This window comes from Balaenoptera ricei, chromosome 11, assembly GCF_028023285.1.
Source record: "Balaenoptera ricei isolate mBalRic1 chromosome 11, mBalRic1.hap2, whole genome shotgun sequence".
Classification (NCBI taxonomy): domain Eukaryota; kingdom Metazoa; phylum Chordata; class Mammalia; order Artiodactyla; family Balaenopteridae; genus Balaenoptera; species Balaenoptera ricei.
In genome coordinates this window covers 41,369,957-41,391,427 of record NC_082649.1, presented here as the reverse complement: position 1 = coordinate 41,391,427, position 21,471 = coordinate 41,369,957, and the positions used below count along the sequence as shown (strand labels likewise).

The window sequence follows — 21,471 nt, the reverse complement described above, 5'->3', positions numbered from 1 at the left end:
GGAAGGAGAAAAGAAATGGGAAAAGAGTGTTATGTCATGTTAAATATTTATTGTTTTCTGCAGACTGACCTTGGTGTAACTCTCAAGCCAGGAGGGGACTGGTTAGTGTTCAAGTTGCTGAGATCTTAGGTCAAAAAGCTACAGAAAAGAACTCACTTTGAGTGAAAAGAAAAAAAAAACATCAACCATTATGAGGCAGTCTCCCCTTACCACACCAATTCGAAGAGTCGAGGCTTCACACCTCATAACATGGTGACCAAGAGCTGAGTGAACCAGAAGGTTTTACTGGGAGAAGAAAAAAGCCCTGGGGGTGGGGCAGTGGAGGGAAAGAGAGGAATGACAAAACTGGAAAAATAATAAAGGTCATTTTGGAAGCCCAGGAGGAAGTGGTCCTGGGACACCTGAAGACATGGGAGATTCTGAAAGCCAAAGGGATTCAGCTTAACCTGATGAGGCAGGGTCCTGGGAATGAAGGGAGGGTGAGGCATGTCAAGGACCTGGGAGGCAAGGGAAGAACTGGAAGGGGGCCCCCAGGTGAAGAAGGGGATGGGATGGGGCACAGAAGTCCATGGAGAGGGTTGGCGGCTCCCAGGGTCTGGCGCATCAGAAGTTGGGCTTGTGCTTCTTGAGCTCCACCATGAGGTGGTGGATGTTGATGAGCTCGGCCCGGGCAGGCAGGGCTCGGAGCTGCGGCTGAGACAGCACCCGGTGGAAGCGATGATAGAGCTGGATCAGCTGGGTCAGCGCTCCCTGCTCAGAGAAAGTCACGGAGGGATGAGAGGTGGGGTGGTGCTAAGGATGATGATTAGGAGTCAGGTTAGGGCTCATCCAGAACTTTGGGCACAGCTGGTAGTTGAAGATCAAGGGTCATTTGTATGATTCTGAGCCCAGAGAAAAGAGGGGGTAAAATCAGTGATGGGGTGGGGTGGGAGTGGGGACTGGGAACTGCAGGTCACCTGGATGATACTGGTTCCATTTTTGAAGTTGGTGAAACTCCGCATTACATCCTGACTCAGAGACTCCACCGATGATTTCCAGGAACTACCAAAGCCACGGATTAGCTGAGTAACCCGGGCTGAGAGTAGGAGGAAAGAGATCATGGCTAAGTGATATTTGATCCCTCTAAGTCCTCCCCAAGGCATAGCCATCCTCACCATGCAAGCCCTCTTTCTTAGTGTCCTCCCAACCCACTCCTTCCTGCTCGACACCCTCCCCATGTAATCTGCATCCTTGAATTTTTCTTTTCCTTTCACCTTTCCACTGACCCCACCACAACCACCCCATCCTCAGACCTTCTTCCCCTCGAAGTCGTTCAGCTTGTCCACGCTCAATCAAAGCCTCAGCTTCCTTCACAAATGCCACCAGACCCCCAAAGGGGGGAGACAGCAATTCTTCAATGAATTCCTGTAGAAACATACACACATACAGAGTTGAGTTTACTGGTGTCGGCAGATTTTCCCCAATTCTGGCATCATGCCCAACTTGGTCCTTAGAAAAATCCCATAACAGAACAGCTAAACTCTGCAAAGGTCATATACTTTAAGACACTGCCAGTCTCACAAGAAGTAGGGGAAATCTCCAAGGATTACCCTCCTCAAAAAAAATTTTTTTTTTAATTACATTTGAAAAAAATTGAGCTGGGAGCAGAGGGCTGGAACCAGAGAAGTGGACAACTGGGAGAGGCAGGGCTACCAGAAGGCAAGTGGCCATGGCAACTCTGCTATCAGGAAGCTGAGCCTGATGCTAGCCTTGAGTGGGGATGCTGAGCCTGGTCTCTCACAAGAGCCTCAAAGAGGTGCCAATGTAGACCCAGGTGGACGGCATCTTTCAGCTATTGCAAAAGGAGAGGCAAATCTTCTCTGAAATCCCCTCGATCCCAATTTAGGCCCCTATGACTGCTTAAGACCAAGAAAAGAACTCAAAGATCACCAGTCACAGAAGAAAGCAAGCTACCACGAGAGTCAGCACAGACAATAAGCAATGGACTTAGACCTCCAAAGACTGCCAATGTTAGAACTGTCAGATACAGAGCAGCTAACATTCTGTAAAAACTGTTCAAAGAAGTTAAAGTTACAGACACAAACATGACCAATTAACAAGATTAGGAATGGAAAGGCTTGAAACAAAATGGAATATTAAAGAAATGATTTAAAAATTTTTTAAAAAGTCAACTGGCTAAATCTCAGATTAGAAATATCTGGAAGCATGATAGAGCAAATTGGAATTTATAATTAAAGAAATGACTCAGAATGCAGCACAGACAGATAAGGAGATGGAAATTTTTGAGACATTGATAAGTACAGAAATCTAATGGTCTACGCAGTGATCATTGATGCTACTGGCAAGAAGAGAGCCAAGAAGACATTATGTGCCCCTGATAGAAGTACACACCACTACCTCTCAAATAGCCTTGTAAAAAAAACCTAATTGGAACCTGATCAAGCCTTTCCATCGAATTACACATTTATGGGAAAAGAGGAACAGTTTAGGCATGCCACGTAATGCAGTCAGCAAAATCCAGACTGTACATCATTCTACATGACAAATGACTCAATTTCTTCCACAAATAAATTGCAGAGCGGGGCAGGGGGGTAAGATGGAAGGGAAATCTATAGATTAAAAAGAGACATGTGAAAAAAAAAAAAAAGAGACGTGTATGGATGCATATGGATCCTGACTTGAACCACTGTTTATGAGATAACTGGGGATACCTGAATACTGGCTATTTTGAGAGTGGTTTTTTTCTTTTTTTGGCCGGACCACACGGCTGATCTCAGTTCCTCGACCAGGGATTGAACCTGGGCCACCATAGTGAAAGCGCCAAATCCTAACCACTAGACCACCAGGGAACTCCCTGAAAGTGATAATTTTTTTTAAGTGTGATAAAGTATTGTGGTTTTTAAAACACATCCTGATACAGATGAAGTGATAGGGATGTATAGAATTTAATTCAGGGACTTCCCTGGTAGTGCAGTGGTTAAGAATCTGCCTGCCAATGCAGGGGACATGGGTTCGATCCCTGGTCTGGGAAGATCCCACATGCCGTGAAGCAACTAAGCCCGTGCGCCACAACTACTGAGCCTGAGCGCCACAACTACTGAAGCCCGTGCGCCTAGAGCCCATGCTCAGCAACAAGAGAAGCCATCACAATGAGAAGCCCACACACCACAATGAAGAGTAGCCCCCGCTCACCACAATTACAGAAAGCCCACGCACAGCAACGAAGACCCAATGCAGACAAAAAAAAAACTTTTAAAATTCAAAATCACTGGGGGTGGGAAGGACGGGTAGGAGGAGGATGAACAGTGAGTGCTGATACAGATGAAACAAAACTGTCTGTGAGTTGTTACTGGTTGAAGATCTGTGATAGCCCCTGGGAGTTCATCATGTTATCCTCTATATAGCATGTACATTTGAAATTTCCCAAAACACAGAGTTAAAATGAAAAAGCAAACAAACAAGTAAAAAACAATGGAAGGGAGGAATTAAAATAGGAAAAGAAAAAAGAAAAAACACAAAAACAAAAAACCCAACCCAAATAGTAAGATCTGGTAAGGTGAAAATGAAACTTTTATTCCATTTAAAAATAAACTACTTCCACTTAAAAATAAAATCTTTTGTGGAATCTAATATGGCACAAATGAACCTGTCTACGAAACAGAAATAGAGCAGAAGCAAGAAAAACTACAATCCTGCAGCCTGTGGAACAAAAACCACATTCACAGAAAGACAGACAAGATGAAAAGGCACAGGGCTATGTACCAGATGAAGGAACAAGATAAAACCCCAGAAAAACAACTAAATAAAGTGGAGATAGGCAACCTTCCAGAACAAGAATTCAGAATAATGATAGTGAAGATGATCCAGGACCTCGGAAAAAGAATGGAGGCAAAGATAGAGAAGATGCAAGATATGTTTAACAAAGACCTAGAAGAATTACAGAACAAACAAACAGAGATGAACAATACAATAACTGAAATGAAAAATACACTAGACGGAATCAATACCAGAATAACCGAGGCAGAAGAAGGATTAATGACCTGGAAGACAGAATGGTGGAATTCACTGCTGTGGAACAGAATAAAGAAAAAAGAATGAAAAGAAATGAAGACAGCCTAAGAGACCTCTGGGACAACATTAAACGCAACAGCATTCACATTATAGGGTTCCCAGAAGGAGAAGAGAGACAGAAAGGACCAGAGAAAATATTTGAAGAGATTATAGTCAAAAACTTCCTTAACATGGGAAAGGAAATAGACACCCAAGTCCAGGAAGTGCCGAGAGTCCCATACAGGATAAACCCAAGGAGAAACACGCCGACACACATAGTAATCAAATTGGCAAAAATTAAAGGCAAAGAAAAATTATTGAAAGCAGCAAGGGAAAAACGACAAACAACATATAATGGAACTCCCATAAGGTTAACAGCTGATTTCTCAGCAGAAATTCTACAAGCCAGAAGGAAGTGGCATGACATACTTAAAGTGATGAAAGGGAAGAACCTACAACCAAGATTACTCTACCCAGCAAGGATCTCATTCAGATTCGATGGAGAAATCAAAAGCTTTACAGACAAGCAAAAGCTAAGAGAATTCAGCACCACCAAACCAGCTCTGCAACAAATGCTAAAGGAACTTCTCTAAGTGGGAGACACAAGAAAAGAAAAGGACCTACAAAAACAAACCGAAAACAATTCAGAAAATGGTAATAGGAACATACATATCGATAATTACCTTAAACATGAACGGATTAAATGCTCCAACCAAAAGATACAGGCTTGCTGAATGGATACAAAAACAAGACCCATATATATGCTGTCTACAAGAGACCCACTTCAGACCTAGGGACACATACAGACTAAAAGTGAGGAGATGGAAAAAGATATTCCATGCAAATGGAAATCAAAAGAAAGCTGGAGTAGCAATACTCATATCAGACAAAATAGACTTTAAATTAAAGATTGTTACAAGAGACAAGGGAGGACACTACATAATGATCAAGGGATCAATCCAAGAAGAAGGTATAACAATTATAAATATATATGCACCCAACATAGGAGCACCTCAATACATAAGGCAACTGCTAACAGCTATAAAAAAGGAAATCGACAGTAACACAATAATAGTGGGGGACTTTAACACCTCACTTACACCAATGGACAGATCATCCAAACAGAAAATTAATAAGGAAACACAAGCTTTAAATGACACAACAGACCAGATAGATTTAATTGATATTTATAGGACATTCCATCCAAAAACAGCAGATTACACTTTCTTTTCAAGTGTGCATGGAACATTCTCCAGGATAGATCACATCTGGGGTCACAAATCAAGCCTCAGTAAATTTAAGAAAATTGAAATCATATCCAGCATCTTTTCTGACCACAATGCTATGAGATTAGAAATCAATTACAGGGAAAAAAACGTAAAAAACAAAAACACATGGAGGCTAAACAATACGTTACTAAATAACCAAGAGATCACTGAAGAAATCAAAGAAGAAATCAAAAAATACCTAGAGACAATGAAAACACGACGATCCAAAACCTATGGGATGCAGCAAAAGCAGTTCTAAGAGGGAAGTTTATAGCAATACAATCCTACCTCAAGAAACAACAAACATCTCAAATAAACAATCTGACCTTACACCTAAAGGAACTAGAGAAAGAAGAACAAACAAAACCCAAAGTTAGTAGAAGGAAAGAAATCATAAAGATCAGAGCAGAAATAAATGAAATAGAAACAAAGAAAATAATAGCAAAGATCAATAAAACTAAAAGCTGGTTCTTTGAGAAGATAAACAAAATTGATAAACCAGTAGCCAGACTCATCAAGAAAATAAGGGAGAGGACTCAAATCAATAAAATTAGAAATGAAAAAGGAGAAGTTAAAACAGACACCACAGAAATACAGAGCATCCTAAGAGACTACTACAAGCAACTCCATGCCAGTAATATGGACAACCTGGAAGAAATGGACAAATTCTTAGAAAGGTATAACCTTCCACAACTGAACCAGGAAGAAATAGAAAATATGAACAGACCAATCACAAGTAATGAGATTGAAACTGTGATTAAAAATCTTCCAACAAAGAAAAGTCCAGGACCAGATGGCTTCACAGGTGAATTCTACCAAACATTTAGAGAAGAGCTAACACCCATCCTTCTCAAAGTCTTCCAAAAAATTGCAGAGGAAGGAAAACTCCCAAACTCATTCTATGAGGCCGCCATCACCCTGATAACAAAACCAGAAAAAGATACTACAAAAAAAGAAAATTACAGACCAATATCACTCATGAATATAGATGCAAAAACCCTCAACAAAATACTAGCAAACAGAATCCAACAACACATTAAAAGGATCATACACCATGATCAAGTGGGATTTATCCCAGGGATGCAAGGATTCTTCAATATATGCAAATCAATCAATGTGATACAACATATTAACAAATTGAAGAAGAAAAACCATATGATCATCTCAATAGATGCAGAAAAAGCTTTTGACAAAATTCAACACCCATTTATGATAAAAACTCTCCAGAAAGTGGGCATAGAGGGAACCTACCTCAACATAATAAAGGCCATATATGACAAACCCACAGCAAACATAATTCTCAATGGTGAAAAACTGAAAGCATTTCCTCTAAGATCAGGAACGAGACAAGGATGTCCACTCTCACCACTATTATTCAACACAGTTTTGGAAGTCCTAGCCACAGTAATCAGAAAAGAAAAAGAAATAAAAGGAATACAAATTGGAAAAGAAGAAGTAAAACTGTCACTGTTTGCAGATGACATGATACTATACATTGAGAATTCTAAAGATGCCACCAGAAAACTACTAGAGCTAATCAATGAATTGGGTAAAGTTGCAGGATACAAAATTAATGCACAGAAATTTCTTGCATTCCTATACACTAATGATGAAAAGTATGAAAGAGAAATGAAGGAAACACTCCCATTTACTGTTGTAACAAAAAGAATAAAATACCTAGGAATAAACCTACCTAGGGAGACAAAAGACCTGTATGCAGAAAACTATAAAACACTGATGAAAGAAATTAAAGACGATACAAACAGATGGAGAGATATACCATGTTCTTGGATTGGAATAATCAATATTATGAAAATGTCTAAACTACCCAAAGTAATCTACAGATTCAATGCAATCCCTATCAAATTACCAATGGCATTTTTTACAGAACTAGAACAGAAAATCTTAAAATTTGTTTGGAGACACAAAAGACCCCGAATAGCCAAAGCAGTCTTGAAGGAAAAAAACAGAGCTGGAGGAATCAGACTCCTGACTGCAGACTATACTACAAAGCTACAGTAATCAAGACAATATGGCACTGGCACAAAAACAGAAATATAGATCAATGGAACAGGATAGAAAGCCCAGAGATAAACCCATGCACCTATGGTCAACTAATCTATGACAAAGGAGGCAAGGATATATAATGGAGAAAAGACAGCCTCTTCAATAAGTGTTGCTGGGAAAACTGGACAGCTACATGTAAAAGAATGAAATTAGAACACTCTCTAACACCATACACAAAAATAAACTCAAAATGGATTAAAGACCTAAATGTAAGGCCAGACACCATAAAACTCTTAGAGGAAAACATAGGCATAACACTCTAGGACATAAATCACAGCAAGATCCTTTTTGACCCACCTCCTAGAGAAATGGAAATAATAACAAAAATAAACAAATGGGACCTAATGAAACTTAAAAGCTTTTGCACAGCAAAGGAAACCATAAACAAGACAAAAAGACAACCCTCAGAATGGGAGAAAATATTTGCAAATGAAGCAACTGACAAAGGATTAATCTCCAAAATTTACAAGCAGCTCATGCAGCTCAATATCAAAAAAACAAACAACTCAATCCAAAAATGGGCAGAAGACCTAAACAGACATTTCTCCAAAGAAGATATACAGATTGCCAACAAACATATGAAAGAATGCTCAACATCATTAATCATTAGAGAAATGAAAATCAAAACTACAATGAGATATCATCTCACACCAGTAAGAATGGCCACCATCAAAAAATCTACAAACAATAAATGCTGGAGAGGGTGTGGAGAAAAGGGAACCCTCTTGCACTGTTGGTGGGAATGTAAATTGATACAGCCACTATGGAGAACAGGATGGAGGTTCCTTAAAAAACTAAAAATAGAACTACCATACGACCCAGCAATCCCAATACTGGGCATATACCCTGAGAAAACCATAATTCAAAAAGAATCGTACCACAGTGTTCACTGCAGCTCTATTTACAATAGCCAGGACATGGAAGCAACCTAAGTGTCCATCGACAGATGGATGGATAAAGAAGCTGTGGCACATATATACAATGGGATATTACTCAGCCATAAAAAGAAACGAAATTGAGTTATTTGTAGTGAGGTGGATGGACCTAGAGTCTGTCATACAGAGTGAAGTAAGTCAGAAAGAGAAAAACAAATACCATATGCTAACACATATATATGGAATCTAAAAAAAAAAAAAATGGTCATGAAGAACCTAGGGGCAGGACAGGAATAAAGACACAGACCTACTAAAGAATGGACTTGAGGACACAGGGAGGGGGAAGGGTAAGCTGGGACAAAGTGAGACAGTGGCATGGACATATATACACTACCAAATGTAAAACCGATAGCTAGTGGGAAGCAGCCGCATAGCACAGGGAGATCAGCTCGGTGCTTTGTGACCACCTAGAGCGGTGGGTTAGGGAGGATGGGAAGGAGGGAGATGCAAGAGGGAAGAGATATGGGGATATATGTATATGTATAGCTGATTCACTTTGTTATAAAGCAGAAACTAACACACCATTGTTAAGCAATTATACTCCAATAAAGATGTTAAAAAAAAAAAACTGCAGTGAAAAACTGATAAACTTATGAATTTCAAAACATCTGTCTCAACTACCTACCGATAAGTAGACAAAAAAAAAATCAGTAAAGATATAGGTGATGTGAACAGCAGAATTAAAGAGCTTAATTTCCACACCTGACAATCAAAGAATACACAATCTTCTCAAACATACATGGCGAACTTCCCTGGTGGTCCAGTGGCTAAGATTCTGCACTCCCAATGCACGGGGCCCAGGTTCGATCCCTGGTCAGGGAACTAGATCCCACATGCCGCAACTAAGAACCGCTGCAGCCAAATACATAAATTTTTAAAAATTTTTAAATTTTAAAATTAAAAAATACCATGGAACATTTACAAAAGTTGATCGTGTCCTAGGCCAAAGCAAATATAAACAAATTTCAAAAAATTTTCAAATTTCAAATTTTCAGTACCAAAAGGCCACATTCTCCATCCACAATGCAATTTAGGCATTAATAACAAAAAGATAAATAAAAAAACTACTTTTGGAAATTTTAAAACACTCCTCTAAAAAATCTCATGGATTGAAAAAGAAATGATTGAAATATAAAAATTCTTAGAACTGAATAATAAAAATGCTACATATTCAAACCTACAGAACTCAATAAAAGCAGTACTTAGAGGGAATTTCATATTTTTTTTTTCCAATGGCAGTGCCACACTTTTTCAAACAAATTTATTTATTGATTTATTTATTTATGGCCGCGTTGGGTCTTCATTGCTGCGCGTGGGCTTTCTCTAGCTGCAGCGACCAGGGGCTGCTCTTCGTTGTGGTGCGCGGGCTTCTGATTGCAGTGGCTTCTCTTGCTGCGGGGCACAGGCTCTAGGGCACACGCGGGCTTCAGGAGTTGTGGCGCGGGGGCTTAGTTGCTCCGCGGCATGTGGGATCTTCCCGGACCAGGGCTCGAACCCACGTCCCCTGCGTTGGCAGGCCGACTCTTACCCACTGCGCCACCAGGGAAGGCCAGGAATTTCATAGTTTTAAATCTTCCTGGATGTTTGTGCTGGCAATTTCTAAGATACTTACAAGGAAGAGATCATTTCAATCTCAAACTCTTTCAGAATAAAAAGAATGAAGAAATACTTCCTTCCCACCTTCTTCTACAAATCCAGTATGACTTTGGTACCAAAACCACACAAGTACAGTACAAGAAAAGAACATCACAGGCCAATCTCGCTTCTGCACAGAGAAGCAAAAATTCCAAATGAATTAGACCAAATCCAGAATGGTTTAACATTCTAAAATCTACAAATGTAATATACACACAGTAGTTTTTTTTTTTAATTGAAGTATAGTTGATTTATAACATTGTGATACTTTCAGGTGTATAGCAAAGTGATTCAGATATAGATATATATACATATAGTTATATACATTCTTTTTCAGATTCTTGTCCATTATAGGTTATTACAAGATATTGAATATAGTTCTCTGTGCTATACAGTAGGTCCTTGTTGTTTATTTTATATATAGTTGTGTGTATCTGTTAATCCCAAAGTCCTAATTTATCCCACCCATGACATAATAGATTTTTTAAAAATTAAATATATGACTACTTCAATGTATGCAGAAAAAGCACACATTCTTGATTAAAAATAATACCTATTCATGATTTTTTAAAAATTAATAACTCTTGGGCTTCCCTGGTGGCGCAGTGGTTGAGAGTCTGCCTGCCGATGCGGGGGACGCGGGTTCGAGCCCTGGTCTGGGAGGATCCCACATGCCGCGGAGCAACTCGGCCCGTGAGCCACAATTACTGAGCCTGCGCGTCTGGAGCCTGTGCTCGGCAACGAGAGGCCGCGATAGTGAGAGGCCCGCGCACCGCGATGAAGAGTGGCCCCCGCTTGCCACAACTGGAGAAAGCCCTCGCACAGAAACGAAGACCCAACACAGCCATACCATACATACATAAATAAAAAAAAGAATGTAAGCAGACAAGAATAGCATTAAAAAATAAAAAATAATTTAAAAAAATAAAAATAAAAAATTAATAACTCTTGGCATACTAGGGATCGAAAGGAATTTTCTTCACCTGATAAAGGATATCTATAAAAAACCTACAACAGTACTCTTAATGCGGAAATGATGAAAGCACTCCTTTTAAAATTAGGAAGAGATAAGCGTTCTCACTATCACCACTTCTATTCAACCATTCAGATTTGTACTGGAGGTACTAGCCAATGCAGTAAGAGAACAAAGACATAGAGAAATTAAATACATAGGGATCAGAAAAGAAGAAATAAAACTGTCACAATTCAGAGATGATGAACGCCTACAAAGAAACACACACACACCTCCAAAAATATTATTAGAAATAATTTAGGGGACTTCCCTGCTGGCGAAGTGGTTAAGAATCCGCCTGCCAATGTAGGGGATACGGGTTCGATCCCTCGTCCAGTAAGATCCCACATGCCGCGGAGCAACTAAGCTCATGAGCCACAACTATTGAGCCCGAGTGCCACAACTACTGAAGCCCGCGCGACTAGAGCCCGTGCTCCACAACGAGAAGCCACCGCAGTGAGAAGCCCGCGCACCACAACGAAGAGTAGCCCCTGCTCGCCGCAACCAGAGAAAGCCTGCGGAAGCCTCCACGCGGCGATGAAGACCCAGCACAGCCAAATATATATAAATAAATTTTAAAAAATAAAAATAAAGTTAAAATGATACTTTTAAAAAAAAGAAAGAATTTAGGAAGGTGGCTGGCTATATAATCCATGTACAAAAATCAACAGCATTTCTATACACCACTTCAAACAAGTAAATTTCTTTTTTAAAAGACAATATTTAAGGAGCAACAGTTTATTTAAAGGACAAATCCTAAAAGAATAAAGTCCAAACAATTAGAGAGAAAAAAAAATGTAGTTATTATTTCTAGTAATTCCTAGTATTATTCTTAGTAATTATCCCTAAATAAATGTAGATTTATTTCTAGTAGGAAAAACTACAATAAAAACTCCTAGCACACGAGTGATTAAAAGGAATTTTCTTAACCTGATAAAGGGCTTCTACAGAAAAACCTACATCTACATTACTCTTAATGAGAAAATGATAAAAGCATTTCTTTTAAACTCAGGAACAGGATATTATTCAACTATTACACTCTGTCATAGAGGTCCTGGCCAGAAGAGTAAAAGATCAAAGACATAAGAAATAAAAGGTAAAGAATTAGGAAGGATTTATGTATTCCTAGTAGGACTAAAGCTACATATTACACCTACCTAGGAACAATTCTAACAAAAGATTTGCAATATCTTTGTGCTGAAAATTATAAAAGTTTATCAAAAGACATTAAAGAATATATTTAAAAATGTAGAGAGGGGCCATGTTGATGGGAAGTTTCAATATCAAAAAGTATCAATTCTTCTAAACTGATCAATGCAACGACATTCAAAATCATTAATGAGCTTTTTTTATGTGAAAACTTATAAGCCGATCATAAAATTTACATGAAAAATCAAAAGGCCAATAATACTCAAGATAATGATGAAAAAGAAGGTAGGAGAGGGAATTCCCTGGCAGTCCAGTGGTTAGGACTCCGCACTTCCATTGCAGGTGGCATGGGTTCGATCCCTGGTTGCGGAACTAAGATTCCACAAGCTGCATGGTGCGGCCAAAAACAAAACAAAACAAAACAAACAAAAAAGAAGGTAGGAGAATTTGTCCTAAAAGCATAATAATTAAAACTGTTTTGCAGGGTAGACAAATTGATCCATGGAATAGACTAGAGGCAAGAGGCACATGTTTGTGGAGTTTTGCTGTGTGACAGAGACGGGACTACAGATCAGATGGGGAAAGAAAGGGACTTCCTATAAATGGTTCTAGGCCAATCATTTTTCCAAATAGAAAATAATTAGTTTCCTACCTCACATCATACACAAAAATCAATTGTAGGTAACTTTAGGGCTTAAAAGTAAAAAGCAAAATTCTACAATATTAAGAAGAAAATACAGTATAATATTTTTATGACTTTGGGATAATTAGGGATTTCTTAAACAAAACACAAAAATAAAGATTATTAAATTCATCAAGTTACGATTAGAAATTTCTGTTCATCATAAGACAACATAAAAAAAAGTAAAAAGGGGGGACTTCCCTGGTGGTCCAGTGGTTAAGAATCCACCTTCCAATGCAGGGGATGGGGGTTCAATCCCTGGTCAGGGAATTAAGATCCCACATGCGGTGGGGCAGCTAAGCCCACGTGCGCCGGAACTAAGACCCAATGCAGCCAAATAAATAAATAAATGAATATTAAAAAAAATAAGAAGAAGGAAAAAAAGTAAAAAGGGGAATTCCCTGGCAGTCCAGAGGTTAGGACTCCGCACTTTCACTGCCGAGGGCCTGGGTTTGATCCCTGGTCAGGGAACTAAGATCCCACAAGCCTCACAGAGAGGGCAAAAAAATTTCTTTAAATAAAATTAAATTAAAAAAAAAAGTTAAAGGATAAAACACCTCCTGAAAGGTATCTGCAACCTATACAATCAACAAAAGATTAATAGAACTTTTGTATTAAGTTTTTTTGTATTAAGAACTCTTGTATTATTATATTATTTTTTGTATTAAGAACTTTTGTATTAAGTCTTTTGTATTAAGAACTCTTATAAATCAATAAGAAAAACACAAACAGCCCAAGTTTTAAAAGGTCAAATGCTATGACAGACATTTTACAGAAAAGAAAAATTTGTATGGTTACTTAACATTTGAATTGATGCTCAATCTCATTAGTAACCAGGAAAATGCAAATCAAGATCCCAGTGAGACACCCACCAGAAAGGCAAAAATAGTATGATCTATCATATGTTGGAGAAAATATGACTCAATGAAAATTCTTATACATTTCAGGTAAGGAATAAACTGGTCCCATCACTTAGGAAAACAATTTGGCATTGTCTCATAAAGTTGAATACTAGCATTCTCTAGATGCAGCAAGCCTACTCCTACTTCCAAGAGAGATTTTTGATAAAACTTTTGATATATCTATGTGTGCTAAAAGACATAATTGTTCATAAAACAATGCTCACAGGAGCAAGAAACTGGAAATAATCCAAATGTCCTCTGTTATATTCACACAATGTAACATAATATTGCAGTGAAAAAGAATGAGCTACAGCCATATGTCATAACAGGACGATACTAGAAATATTATGCATGAAATAATCCTGTGACTCTTGCTTTTATGGCACTCAAACCCAAAACCAAATAGTTACTGTTTTGGCATACCTATAGCTCTATTTTTTTTTTACTTTTTTTTTTGGCCACACCATGCGGTATGTGGAATCTTAGTTCCCCAACCAGGGATCAAACCCGTGCCCCCTGCAGTGGAAGCGCAGAGTCCTAACCACTGGACCACCAGGGAAGTCCCTATAGCTGTATTTCTAAAAGCCAGGGCGTGATAAAGACAACATTTAGGTCAAGAGGTGCCTCTATGTGAGATGCAGGGTGATGCGGTGGGGTTTATTGCCAAGGTGTGTGGTAGGTTCATGGATGTCTATATCATTAAAAAAATACAAAAGAAAATAAAATAGACCAATAATGACAGCATGTTGTGAACCAAGAGTTATAACAATTCCAATTCTGTGTATCTGGAGTCTGCTAACGGCCCCTACACACACACACACACACACACACACACACACACACACACACACACACACACAATCTGAACTAAACAGCACATGGGACTATCCCTTTCCTCTTCCCCACACCCTTACCTGTGTACGAGCATTGAGCAGCTGTTGGAAACTTTCAACCTCTTTGCTGTCATCCGCAGCCCGCTCCTAAGGGAAGACAAAGGGAAATCTCAAGTTTGGGGAGAAGCTGCCCTTCACGTCAGAATATCCCCTTCTCCCCACATTTACTGTACGTAGCCAGATGCTGTGCCAGTCTGCAAGAATAAAACACCAAACAAAGCCAGCATAATCTTTGCCCCCGTGGAGGTAACGGAGCAGTGGGGGGAACCCGAATTCTCCGGGGAGGGAGACAAGGAGAAAGGGCTTCAGGTACCATCAGCACCCCCAGCATCATGTCGTAGTTGTTGATCAGAAACACAAGCTGCTCCTTCCTTGAGGAGAACTCGGCTGCCACTCGGAGGACAAAATTCTCCACCTCCACCTGAAAAAAAAATGAAAGGAGGAGGTGACAGGAGCAGGCAAGGGCCCCCACCTCACACTCCAGCCCCCTGCAGCAGCCCTGTGGCTCGGAAACCTCTCCCAGCCGCCCCTCACCTGTAGCTGGCCCAGCAGCTGCATCGTCCGTTCATTGGGAATCGTCTGATTGATGCTGACAAGAGCAGAGGAGAACTCTGCATAGCGGCGTGTGATCTGGGAGAAAGAAGGTGGGAAGAAAAATCACGCCAACCCCCTGGCCCAACCCATGAAACCCCCAACTCCCTTGAAGCTGGCCAACCGGTCTCTGGGTGACTCCCACCTCCAATCCCTCCCACCACAGTGCCCAGCCCACCCTGAGTCTGACCACACTCCCAGACTGCCCCTCACACAGCGTGGCTAGCTGTCCAGCCAGGCTCACGGACACAACCGTGAACCTGGGTGATCCCTGCAGCGAGGCTTCAAGCCCTGCCTTTCAACAGCCCGTTACCCCTGCCCGCCCTCACGTAGTGAGGCCGAGTGTCCAGCCCCCCGAGGCGCTGAGGGTCAGTGCTGCGGACACTCTGGACGTTCATCTCCAGGATCAGTTCAAACCGTGGCCACAGCAAGGCAAGCACTTGTTCCCAGTACCTGTGGGCTTGATCAGAATGAGAGATCTGGCAAGGAACGTCAGGGGTGGGGGCCAGGGGGAGGGTGTGTGTGCGGAAACCCTGAGCGATGAGTGATGGTTGGTGGAGGCTGGAGTGGGTGTGAAAGGTGAGTCTGGAAGCAGCAATACTGCCTCTAGACAGACAAATGGGAACAGGGTCAATGGTTCAGGTCAGGAGGAGCCCACGGGTCAGGGCAGGCTGGTGCAAGACTAAAGATTTCAAGGCCAGTGGGACATCAAGGACCAGAACTCAGCGACCTGTCCAGGGCAGGAACATCCCTCTTGGCTGCAATGTTGCGGAATCGGAGGACAATATGGATACAGAGAAAAACAGCAATGGCATCGTAGCAGTCAGTGAGGTAAGACTCCAGGTGTTTCTGTGATTTAGGAACAGGCAGGGGATTGGAAGAGAGTATCTGTTACTTTGCTTTTCCCAGTGGCCATGGACAGATGCTTGTGCTCCCCTGGGGACCTGGCACTGGGGAGGGGATCTAAGTGGGAGATGCTCCATCCCTGCCCACTGGCCACTCGGGTGGTCCTGCTGCCTTGCTCCCCAGATCTAAAATCACAAGCCCATCATAGCAGAATTCAGGGCTGAACACCAAGGTTTAGGGGCCCCTGAGTTTTCAGGTGCTGTCACCTGTGTGTCCCCAAGAGCCTCCGGCACCCCAAGCTTTGATGGTTTCATGGGGAGTCACACAGCGAGGACGTGGCTCATGCATTTTAGAATGAGGGGATCCTGGTTTCAGTAACCCCAGGGCTGTGACCTCACTGTGGTGCTGACGAAAACTGGGGACAGAGTTCTAAGAGCCCGGGAGCGAGGGAGCCTACCAGGGTCATGCTGAGCGTGCGGCCCATGACGGCGTGGAAGAGGTCCTGTGCAGCCGAGCCAGACACCACAAAGAATTCACAGATGAAAAGGTATTCACGGCAGGAGTTGTCGAGGAGGGCGTAGTGCTGGCTGCGGAAGAGGGCCTCAAAAGGATACTAGGATGGAAGGGGTAAGAAGAGAGACAGACGGGATGGACCCCAGTACCAGCAGTCCGTGGACACAGCTGGGAAATCAGCAAACCTGGGTAATGGGAGCTCAGGAGACCCTCCCCATCTACCCCTAGTCCAGGCTGCGAAAGAGCATCCTGAACGGGTACTGAAGAGGTAGGGGGAGGGGGGGCATGAGAAGAGGCTGCCCCCACCTGCTGTTGCTGCTCCCATATCCTCCTCCACACCTGCCTCGTGACATATCACCCACCTCTTCCCTCTGTACACCCTAAGTCAATGGTCCCAACCCTCTTATCACAGAACACTGGGGTGACTGGAGAAGGAGACTCCCACGGGGGCCTGCAGTAGGGGAAGCTTTGCCCTGAGGTCTGTACTCGGAGTTCTCCCGCCCCCCGCCACCCCGTCGGCTAAGGCTTGCTCCTCCTCCTACCCTCTGTTCTCCCCGCTGGGCCGTGTGGGGCACAAGGATGGGGGCTTCCAGTTCAGTGGGGGAGATGACAGAGCCCCGGGTCCCCAGCGTGAAGATGGTGTTCCTGCTGCGGAGGGATGGCTTTGAGAAGAATCGTGGAGAGTCAGAATCAAGGAAAACAGTCAGATCACAACTGTGATGGAAGGTCAAAGACTCAGGACCTCCAGGGGCACCCAGCAGCCAGACACAGCCCCAGGGTCCCTCTTTCCCAGTTCTGGGGCCCCACTTCACCTCACATCGGTGAATGGACTCTAAGGAGCCTCTACACCCCCTGACATCATATGCAAAACTCTGTGTCAAGATGATTTGTGCATTTTTCTGGGGAGGGAGGCCACAGCCTTGATCACATTCTCAAAGGTTTTGGTCCCACAGAAAAAGGTAAGCAGCAGTGCCTTGGAGGCTGGAGCCAGAAGCCCCCTCACTCTCCAGACCCAGCATGAGGGCCCCTCAGCTCCAGGATATCTTTCTTGGCTGTATCTTCCACGCCCATTAGATCATCCTTCTCAGCGACTTCCTCATACTAGAGAAAAGGGCAGAGAGAACTGTGAACCACTGCTTCCCCAAAAAAATGTCTTTTTATACTGTCCCCCATTGCCCCGTAGCTGCCCCTCCCCGCAGCCAAGGGGCCCAGGACTGCCTCTCCCTCCGTGGCCTCACCTGCACCTTCATGAGCCGCCCCAGGTAAGAGCGGTAGTAGGACAGGTAGATCTTGCTCAGCGTCTCCACGTACTCGTCCCTGATCTCCTTTGCGGTGGCCCGTTCGTTGCCCAGCAGGAACTGATAGAAAAACCTGGAGGAGCCAGGGACCAGTCAGTCTCCCTGACGGCCCAAGATGCCCAGCATCATGCTGGGCTGCTCAAGAGCTCCGAGGCCACCCCCAGCCCTTCCTTTGGGCGACAACCTGTACTTCAGCAGGGCCGTCTGGGGGATCTGATAGTTGGTCATTGGTTTTCTGAAGGAATAGATCTTCTGAAGGATGAACTCTCGGATCTTCGTCACTGCCTAGACATGGGGGACCAAACACAGGGCATGAAGCTGCAACCTTCTCACTGTTTGGGAATTACTGAGGGAAGGAAAAAATGTTGGATATGGGAGGAGGAAGAGTAGAGAATACCTCTTTGATATTTCTTAAGACTTTCAGGGGAACCCAGAGATGTGAGAATGAGCTCTGACAGGTAAAGGCAAGGTGAAGTTCTTGGGCACAGGCTACAATGAGCTTTGCCAGGGCAATTCAGGGTGGACTTCTCAGGGAGGCTGGTTTGAGTAGTCTCTAGGGTATCCACCCCCCTCCCCACCTTGATCCGGAGCCGGTCAAGCACGCCTCGGACGTCTGCGCAGGCCGCTGTGCCCCTAGCCTCCTGCTCTCGGACTGCAGCTGCCTTGGCATCCAGCTCCTGCAGCTGCTCCAGGAACCGGGGCTCTGTGACTGGTGCCTCCAGAATTGCCCTGGGGAGCAAGGAGGGGTGGGATGGGTGCGGAGGGAGACCCAGACACCCCTAGACTCTAAACCATACCCCTGGCATCCAGCCTCTGTCTCCTCTCCCTTCTTACACTGCATCATAGAGTCAGGACACACGTACAAAGTTTTCTGTTCCTAGACACACACACCTCCACCACCCACGTAAGCCTTGGACCCCCTTCTCTACGCCCGACCCTGGATGATTCATAACCTTTGATGCCTAAAGCCTGCATCAAGGTCAGGAAGAGCTGTCAACCCACTCATCAGTTTCTGGAAGTGACGTGATGGAGACCCATGTGGTAAGTAGGGTAGGTCGCTCCAGCCCATCTACTTGGTATAAACATTATGCCCCTTCAAACTGGTGACTCACGTGACCAGAGCAGAGGGCACCACCAGACCATCGACAAGCTCCCCGAGTTTCCCCCGGACAGCCTGGCGGTTTCGAAGCCGAATGTTCATGGCTCCTGACTGCTCCTGCAGTGTCCGGATCTCAGAGCTGATGGAGCTGAGATCACTCTGAAAAGCTCCCAACATCTGCTCCATGCGCTGGGGGAAGGTGGAAGTGTTACTGAATGGCCATAGGGTTGGTAAGGGACGAGTGGGCCACCCAAGTTTCTTGGTAAAATCTCCAGTATCTATCAGTCCATGAGGGTAGTGGGTGATAAGGGAAGAGGTACCTGAAAGGTCACTGGCAAATAACATTAGTCATAGGAGCAACAACAAAAAAGGCTGCTGAGGTCATCCTGAAAGTGATTCTAATTGTCCCCGCCTGAGGCTGATGACGTAAAGAAAGGTCCCAGAGACCATGATCTGGGCTCAGGATTATGAAGGTTACTAACCTCAAGGACAGCATCACAGGCTGTGATCTGGTTGTGCAGAGATGCTATGTTCTCACTCTCTTGGATATCTGACTCACAAAAAGTCAAGGGGCCTCACTGTGGAGATGGAGATCCTCAGACCCGCAGGACCCCTCCAATTTCTCCCTGAGGTGACATAAACCTCAGAGAGAAGATGGCAGCCCCAGCTGGGCTGTCAGCACCATGCCCCCCAAAATGCCCATTTTAATAATACCACCCTTTTTCTCTGCTGGAGGATACAATCCCGAATGGACTTCTGCTCAATCTGCTGTAGCTCCAGCTCAACCTGCTTTGAATAGTGACGGAGATCCACACCCTGGGAGGACAGAAACGTGACAGGTCAGGAGGGAGTCAGTGAAGGGATGCTGGAACAGAGTCAATGAAGGACTAGAGAATAAGACACCAAGGTGATATTAGAAGAGCAAGAGATTGTTTCCTTCTTCTTTTCTTTGAGGGGAGGGTAAGTGGAGGGACAGATTAGAATAGTGGAAAACCTCACCGTTTTAAGAGCTTCCTTTACTAACTCATCCTCCAGATTCGCCTGAATGTGAACTGCAAATAGAAGTTCATCGTAAGGGTCCATCCAGCTCCTCCACAGCTCCATCCCCACATTGAACATCTGCACACTAACCCCTGCCTTAGTACTTCCAGCCCCCATGCCTCTCAGGTTATAGGAACTGCATGCCCCCGCCCCCGTGCCATCACTTACCATCCACTTCATCCAGGATGAATTCATCAGAGGTGATGTCCAACTCTCCAAGCTGCAATGGCTCCTGAAGACCCGGACCACCCTCCTGGAGAGGGACAGGTTAATGGGAAAGCAAGGGGGAGAACAAAATATAATGGGATAATCACCAACCCTTCAAGTGGGGGAGAAGGACTTTCACTGGGGAGCCATAAGTAAATACTGAGTCCAAAAATTCCAAAAGTCTCATATTGTCTCAGTCTTACTGATTGGGGCTGATGAGTAGGGAATATGACCAGGAGACAGGCAACCCAGAAAGGGCGGAGGTGACCAAATGAGGAAAATTAGGAGATGCAGAGGACAGAGCAGAACCTGCAGTTGAATTTAGGATCTCTACACTCCTGCTATCTTAGGTGTTCTATCACCATCCCTCTGGGGAGCCCCAGCCTTTCTAGAAATGTCAGCTAACCTATAGTGTTTACCTACATGCCAGGTGCCATCTTATTTGTATTCATTTGCCTAATCCTAACCGACAACCTATACAGGAGGTCTTATTTTCTTCATCATAGGTGTGGAAAGTGATGGCACAGAGGGACTAGTTAACTTGCCCAAAGACACACAGAGTGTAAGTGGCAGAGATGGAATTAGAACCCAAGCAATCTAACTCCAGAGGCCATGTTCCTAGCTGTTACTCTACACTGCTTCTCTATTCTGCCCAAACATCTGGAGATTAACTGAAATTGTGGCCCCAGAACCTGAGTCTCGGCCATTCTGGTCCCCGCTCAGGTTCAGGTCCGATTCCAGGAAGGTGTATGGAGAGCCAAAGCGGGTAGCATCACCGGTAGCAGCCGAGCTCCCAACCTTGTGCCTACACCCAGCCCAGGCCTTTCTGACGTGAGGAGATGGGACGAGACTCTGGAGGAGAAACAGCCCTGCGTTCTCACCAGCGGGCCTTCCTCCTCCTCCATATCTGAGGCTCCGGCCCGCAACACCAGCTCCCGGGCGGCTGCAGCCATGGTCGCAGCGGCGGCCATTCCGCGCAGCCTCACTTCCGGCAGCTGTCAGGCGAGTCCGTTCCCCGGAGTGGAACTACAAGTCCTGGAGTGTCTTGCACGGCGCGAAATCGCTCCCAGATATTTGAGTTAAATTGTTTGCCTCCAGCCTTTCCCTTTCAGCTCTAACCGCTTCACCCAGGTGCAAATGGGAATTGGAAGTCAAGCACGATCTCAATCCGGAACGTTCGTTGCTCTCACACCCAAGAACTTTACGAACACGTAAAGATAAACCGCACCGGAACTCTTGACGCCCAACTCAGACTCTCGCACAGTTTCCGGAAGCTCCTCATC

The 21,471-nt window shown here is 43.8% G+C and overlaps 1 protein-coding gene across 2 annotated transcripts; it reads right to left on the bottom strand.

Moving 5' to 3' along the window:
- Window positions 1–29: 29 nt before the first annotated feature.
- Window positions 30–21,449, bottom strand: VPS52 (VPS52 subunit of GARP complex). 2 transcript variants are annotated; one of them, XM_059938946.1, is made up of 20 exons: window positions 21,070–21,449; window positions 20,150–20,234; window positions 19,940–19,992; window positions 19,681–19,756; window positions 19,423–19,490; window positions 18,954–19,129; window positions 18,420–18,570; window positions 18,026–18,126; window positions 17,782–17,914; window positions 17,587–17,644; window positions 17,086–17,219; window positions 16,488–16,643; window positions 15,915–16,033; window positions 15,514–15,637; window positions 15,128–15,223; window positions 14,907–15,014; window positions 14,615–14,680; window positions 1,293–1,404; window positions 957–1,075; window positions 30–750 (listed from the first exon to the last, which is right to left on the bottom strand). In XM_059938946.1, exons 1-20 carry the CDS (start codon window positions 21,157–21,159, stop codon window positions 604–606), a joined length of 2,172 nt encoding a protein of 723 aa, XP_059794929.1. In that variant the 5' UTR covers window positions 21,160–21,449; the 3' UTR covers window positions 30–603. The 2 variants fall into 2 exon arrangements, with proteins under 2 accessions (XP_059794929.1, XP_059794930.1); XM_059938947.1 differs by lacking the exons at window positions 19,940–19,992; window positions 20,150–20,234; window positions 21,070–21,449 and having other exon boundaries at window positions 19,423–19,494; window positions 19,681–19,751.
- Between the last annotated feature and the right edge of the window lie 22 nt (window positions 21,450–21,471).

Coding starts and splice junctions, on each gene's coding strand:
- VPS52 (XM_059938946.1), bottom strand. CDS start 21,159: ATGGCCGCCGCTGCGACCATGGCTGCAGCCGCCCGGGAGCTGGTGTTG. Junction 19,993..20,149: donor CATCCTGGATGAAGTGGATG/GTAAGTGATGGC, acceptor TTCTATTTGCAG/TTCACATTCAGGCGAATCTG. Junction 1,405..14,614: donor TGCTCAATGCTCGTACACAG/GTAAGGGTGTGG, acceptor ATGTTTCTACAG/GAATTCATTGAAGAATTGCT.